The 6,000-nt window shown below is 41.6% G+C and overlaps 1 protein-coding gene across 2 annotated transcripts in view; it reads left to right on the forward strand.

Moving 5' to 3' along the window:
- Positions 1 to 2,493, forward strand: part of arrb1 (arrestin, beta 1) — a 47,359-nt gene extending 44,866 nt beyond the window's left edge. Inside the window, exon 16 of one of the 2 annotated variants that reach the window (XM_079608864.1) lies at positions 2,212 to 2,493. In XM_079608864.1, the coding sequence (XP_079464990.1) occupies positions 2,212 to 2,323 (112 nt within the window). In that variant the 3' untranslated portion in view covers positions 2,324 to 2,493. The remainder of the gene's footprint in view (positions 1 to 2,211) is intronic. The other variant, XM_079608863.1, reaches the window with a different exon arrangement.
- The last annotated feature ends 3,507 nt before the right edge of the window (positions 2,494 to 6,000 follow it).

The following is a 6,000-nucleotide window of genomic DNA, read 5'->3' on the forward strand; positions in this document are numbered from 1 at the left end:
TTCTGTCAGTCGTAAACACTACCGGTCAAAAATTTGGAATAATTCATTAAGATTCGTCATGTTTTTGTAAGAAATGTCTCGGTTACGTATGGTAACCCTGAAGGAGGGAACGGATAAAAACATCCGGGGGAATGGTGCGGTCACCATCTCCCGGGGCGCAACTCCTTCCAACGCTGGGTCGCCCGTCTCAGGGCGCTTGCCCTTACGCTTGCCACCTGGTTTGGTGGCGGCCTGGACGTGCTGGGCGCTCCTCTTGCGGCCGGCCGCTGCCTGGTTGGCTCACTCATGGTAATGGTAAATGGACTGCATTTATATAGCGCTTTCCCAGACCCAATGGCCACCAAAGCGCTTTACATGTTGCCTCACATTCACCCATTCATACACCGACGGCAGTGTCTGCCATTCAAGGCGCCATCCAGCTCGTCGGGAGCAGCTGGGGTTAGGTGTCTTGCTCATGGACACCTCGACACTTGGTCAGGTGGAACCGGTTATTGAACCACCAACCTTCCGGTTTGTAGACAACCTACATGAACTGCCGCCCCTAAACTCATACTCACCAGGCCTCAGGTGTCGCTCCAGGGAGCGTGCAGTGACTTTCGTCGCCTGTAGAGTGAGGTCCGTCGCTGTACGCAGTTCCTGCATAACCCCTGTCAGAACTACCCTTGTGCAATTCCTTGAGCGCTTTGGCCTGGTAGACCTGCAGGAGCGCCATGGCATGCAGGGCGGAGGCAGCTTCTCCGCAGGCTGAGTAAGCCTTACTCGTAAGAGCGGATGAGAACTTACACGCCCAGGGTAGCGGTCTTGGGACACAATTGCATCGCCACAGACCGCTCCACTGGGGGGAGCTCCACGTACTCTTTAGCCACTCCGCCAGCCAGGTTAGTGAGGGAGGAAAAGGCACCAGACCGGTTTCGGGCAGAAAAAGGTTCCGTCCATGATCTAGTGACCTCATCATGCACTTCCGGAAAGAAACGCACTGGGGCGGGGTGCTGAGAACCAGCACGGGCCACCCAGAGATACCAATCGCCCAGCCGCGAAGGTTCGGGACATGGTGGAGGGTTCCACTCGAGCCCAACACTTGCGGCGGCCTGGGAAAGCATAGCCGTGAGCTCTGGGTCTGACTCGGGCAACGCTGCCACACCCGAAGGAGGCAGCGCAGCCGTATCCTCCTCCCCAGAGGACATTAGCTCCCCCTCCGATGCAGCAACTGACATCTGATCATCTGGTGGAGCCCCAAAAGAAACAACTGGCACCCCCGTGGGAGGGCCAGCACACTCTCTTGGAAGCTCCACGGTGTGCACCGTTAAAGAGGAGTGAGGGGCCAGAGGAGGTTGACTCGGCGGGGAAGCCCTCACTGGTCAGAAGAAGAACTAGATCATCGACCGCATCCAGAAACACGCGGTCTGAATGACATCTTGAAAAAGATGCAGGGTTGCTCTCTCTGGTGCCGAAGCGCACAGGGAGATGGCCGTGGCTACACGATAGTGGATAGCGATAAAGCAGAAACAGCATTCACCGTCTGGACAGCATTCACCGTCTGGCTCCGAAGCGAAAGACAAATATGTGATGCACTGGCTTTTTTTTAGCATTTGCCGAATTTAGCATTTAGCATTTTTTATTTAAAATGGAAAATACTTTTATAATGTTACAAAAGTAAGTTACAATTTTTTTTTTTCAACATTGATAATCAGAAATGTTGAGAAGCAAATCATCATATTAGTATGATTTCTGAATGATCATGTGACACTGAAGTAATGATGCTGAAATTTCAGCTTCGATCACAGGAATAAATAATATTTTTAAATATTTAAAAATAGAAATAGAAATTGTAATAATGTTTAACAATATTATTGTTTTTTTTTTGTATTTTTCGATCAAATAAATGTAGCCTTGGTGAGCAGAAGAGACTTTCAAAACACTATAAAATCGTAATTATTCCAAACTTTTGACCGGTAGTGTATGATTTATTGTAATTATCTATATACATACATATATATATATATATATATATTATATATATTCAAATAAAAAAAAACTCTACAAAAGCATCAAGACATCTACTAAACAAAAAAGTCTGCTTCTGCCTACAAATTCTTTAGCTCTGGCATTTGTTTTGTCTATAAGAAACAAGAACAGTGTGTAATGCGCAGGGCAAAAAGTGCTTTTAGGGAAACACAACAACTGAATTCTTCTCTGACTGTTTGTCCCTAGTGATGATGACATCATCTTCGAGGACTTTGCTCGGCAACGACTGATTGGGGCAAAAGACGACAAAGATGAAGAAGAGGAGGGTGCCGATTCGCCCAAACTGAATGACAGATAGACGCGCAGATAAGAGTTTCCTGTTTCCTGTGACGATACGAGAGACCCTTTCGAGATAACCTGGAAAAATGGGACACCCTTTAACACACTCACAGTCGTGAAGTTGTTGTGTTCTTGTTCACATTCGTCTCTTCCATCCTGCGAGGGTGTAAAATAAAAACTTAAGTGTAGAAAAATGTGACCTTGTCGTTGAAGCGATTAGAAGGTGAGGTTTTAGTTGATAGGCCACCCACTGAGTGCCTCGGATATTTGAGGGTCTTTTGGGGTTGAGGCAATGGTTTCTCATCATAGCTAAATCAAACGTCAGTGGTAGCATGCCTTTAATGTTGCTTTGTTTCATAGATTCTTCCTTTGACTAGAACAGAGGAGGAGTTGGAGGGCCGTGGCTTAGTATTAAACCATATTTAACGTATGGAATTTGATCTGTTTTAATTACTCAAAAAGGAACTGGATTTAGTATTTTTATTATAAAAAGCTGCCAAATTGAATAATCTTTATAATGTCTTATGTCTCAACTGAGAATTTTTTTCCACTTTTCAAAAGAACCAATGTATCATCTAATCTAAAAAGTTATGGGTATGGGTAAAAGTTATGGGTATATATAAAATATATATATATATAAAAAAAGATACATGACAATGCAACAACCGTTTATGACTTTTTTTTCTCTTCAATCGTTTGTAAAAGTGGGTTTCTATGAAATCATTTAATTGTAAACAATGCCTATATATCTTTAAAGGGACAATATATTACTATATAATATTTTTACATAATTGAAGCTTCTCAAACAAAGCACCTATGAATAGTTGTGCTACAAACATTCCAGTTACAATATCTATTCTGAATATCTATTCTGTGGAACAGAAAAGGAGACATTTTGAAGAATATGCTGGTTATTTATCCAGTACTATCACAATTAATAAGGACTGCAGCTTTCAAGTGCCAATAAAGCTTTAAAAGCACCATAAATTACCGGTAATCATTAAAAATCACCCCAACTTGTGCCTATATTGTATGAGGCTTTTTAAATGAACAGTTTTGTGTAAAGAAACCAACAAGTTTGGCCAAGTTTGCGAATTATTTAGTGTGAACCAGATTAAACATTAAATTCATTTGGGGGGGAAAACAACAACTTTTGAATCAAGAATCACTAGGCTACTTGAACAAGCCAAGGAGATGTTGGGCAGATGCCAAGATTTTCAGTGTTTAAAGACTCTAAAATATGCTGGGTTGTTTCAATCCAATTTTGGGTAAAATATGGACAAACCCAGCCGTTGGGTTGAATTTTTTAATTACATTTTTTAACCCAACGTTTGGGTTTGTCCATATTTTACCCAAAATTGGATTGAAACAACCCAGCATATTTTAGAGTGAAGACTTAAAGGGACAGTTCACCCAAAAATGAAAATTAGCCCATGATTTACTCACCCTGAAGCCAGATGTATATGACATTCTTCTTTCAGACGAATACAATTGGAGTCATATAAAAAAATGTCCCAAGCCTTGTAATGGGAGTCAATGGGTATATTTTTTTGTGCACAAAGCGGCTCCGGGGGGTTAATAAAGGCCTTCTGAAGTAAAGCGATGTGTTTGTGTAAGAAAAAAAAAACTTTAGCGACTAAAATAACTAGCGTCTGGCAGATGCCCGTACGCAAGTCGACCTACGCCAAAAGAGTAACACTTGAAAATGTATGATGTAGGAGTAGCGTAAGCTTTGACGCCTCTCGTGGTTCAAACCAAGGGGGTAACCCAACAGCCGGAAACTGAAGCTTCCCCCGGGCGCCGCCATTGTAGCAGAACATCACCTGCTGTTAGCATTCCATTGACTCCCATTCATTTTGGCGTCACTTTGACAGCGAATAACTTTACATCTGAGGCGTCCAAAGACTCTATTTGTCCATTATTTATTTCTAAAGAAATTGTATCTTATGTTATGACCTCGTAGAAGCAGTTTTTGTAAAAATAGGCTAACGATTGCGTCATAACCACGCGACTCTGTCGCACAGCCGAGAAATTACCGTATAGACAGGCGGAGAAGCTCGCAGGCAATCGGGGGGATGTGGAGGCATAAAGTCCTATAAAGTCAAGGGAGAAGCCCATAGAGAGTGATAAAGTTGATCCTGCTGCTAGCTCATGGACAGCTAATACTCACGCTCTCCGTTTCTACAAGATTCGGAAGGGAATGATTCAGATTTCTCTCGGCACAGCTACTAGAATACCTACAACTGTCAGAAGGGTTGCTCACGTCACATTGTTGACTTGCGTACGGCCGTCTGCCAGAAGCTAGTTATTTTAGACGATGAAGTTTAAAATATGGATATTTTACTTACACGAACGCATCGCTTCACTTCAGAAGGCCTTAATAAACTGGAAACGTGAAAGCTCCAGTCCCTATTTAAGTTTTAATCATGCAGGTGTATAAATGATGACAGCATTTTTATTTTGGGGCAAACTTTTCGTTTAGATCTTCTATGGACAATTTCAAACTTGTCTGTTCTCCTCAAGACTCTGAGCTGGAGAGCCACTAAAATCAAAAGACTCTTGATTGGAAATGTAGCCATTTTTACATCGCAAAGATTATGTGCTTTCTATATGAATGAGGCCTTGACTTACTGCATGAAACATGTCAATAATTTGTTATGTTTTGTGAATGAAACATTTGTAAGAAAGGAAGAAAGACAAACAGAAAGAAAGCCAGAAAGAAAAAAAGAAAGACATTTAAAGAAAAATGGATTGTTCAATGAACTGATATATTATAATTTCCATGTGCTGGATAAACCACAATTCTAAAATAAATAAACTTGATTATTGACATAAGGCAAGACAATGATATTGATGATAAAATGTAAGGAGAACTTACAATATATTAAAAACACACTATGTTGTATATATCAAAGTCTTTGTTTCTTCTTTGTATTCTACGTATGTATATATATATAATTTAGAGAACAGTTGTTACTGGTTCTCGAATCTGATTGGCTGAGAGTCTTTTCCAGCTGTGCGATATTCCCCCAGTATCAGCACTCTAACCGTTTTACTGTTTGTATCATCAGCGTACCAATTCCACCATATCTTTTACAAATACTACTGTTATTGTGTCATGATAATGTAGTTTTAAGAGTTTTTTAGGCATGTAGTTATTAAACCTCACATATGTGACTCATATGTGAGGTCTAATAACTACATAATGCCTATTTTAAAATTTGTTCAGAAGTTTTTAGAGATGTGAGTTCCAGGCCGTCAGCTGCCATTCAGCTCTCATGAACCTGCAGAGAACAGCGTCATCTCGGCCAGTCCTTCAGGAACTGTATGCAGATCGTGGTTAAACATGAGATATAAATAATTTGAGGTATATTAAACAGGCAATGTTTGGTCTTATTCCCACATAGCTAATTTGATCTGACCCAGCTCCGTTCCACAGAACCCTATTTCCCTCGGCCCACACACCACAAAGAATGACGGCCCTGTAGTGGCTCAGATCCGGACTGAAGACATGGACCACACTTGGGCCAACACTAGCCCAAATCTCAGCCATTTAATAACCATTACAGGGCCTGAACTGGGCCAGAAGTGGTTTTAATAGTGGCGCAGATTCTCAGTCATTAATAAAGCATGTCAACACCAGCTTTTAACCAAACCCTCATCCATTTAATAACCCACAACTAGCCCTGTCCTGAG

Source organism: Phoxinus phoxinus, assembly GCF_949152265.1.
Source record: "Phoxinus phoxinus genome assembly, chromosome: 4".
NCBI classification, from domain to species: Eukaryota; Metazoa; Chordata; class Actinopteri; order Cypriniformes; family Leuciscidae; genus Phoxinus; species Phoxinus phoxinus.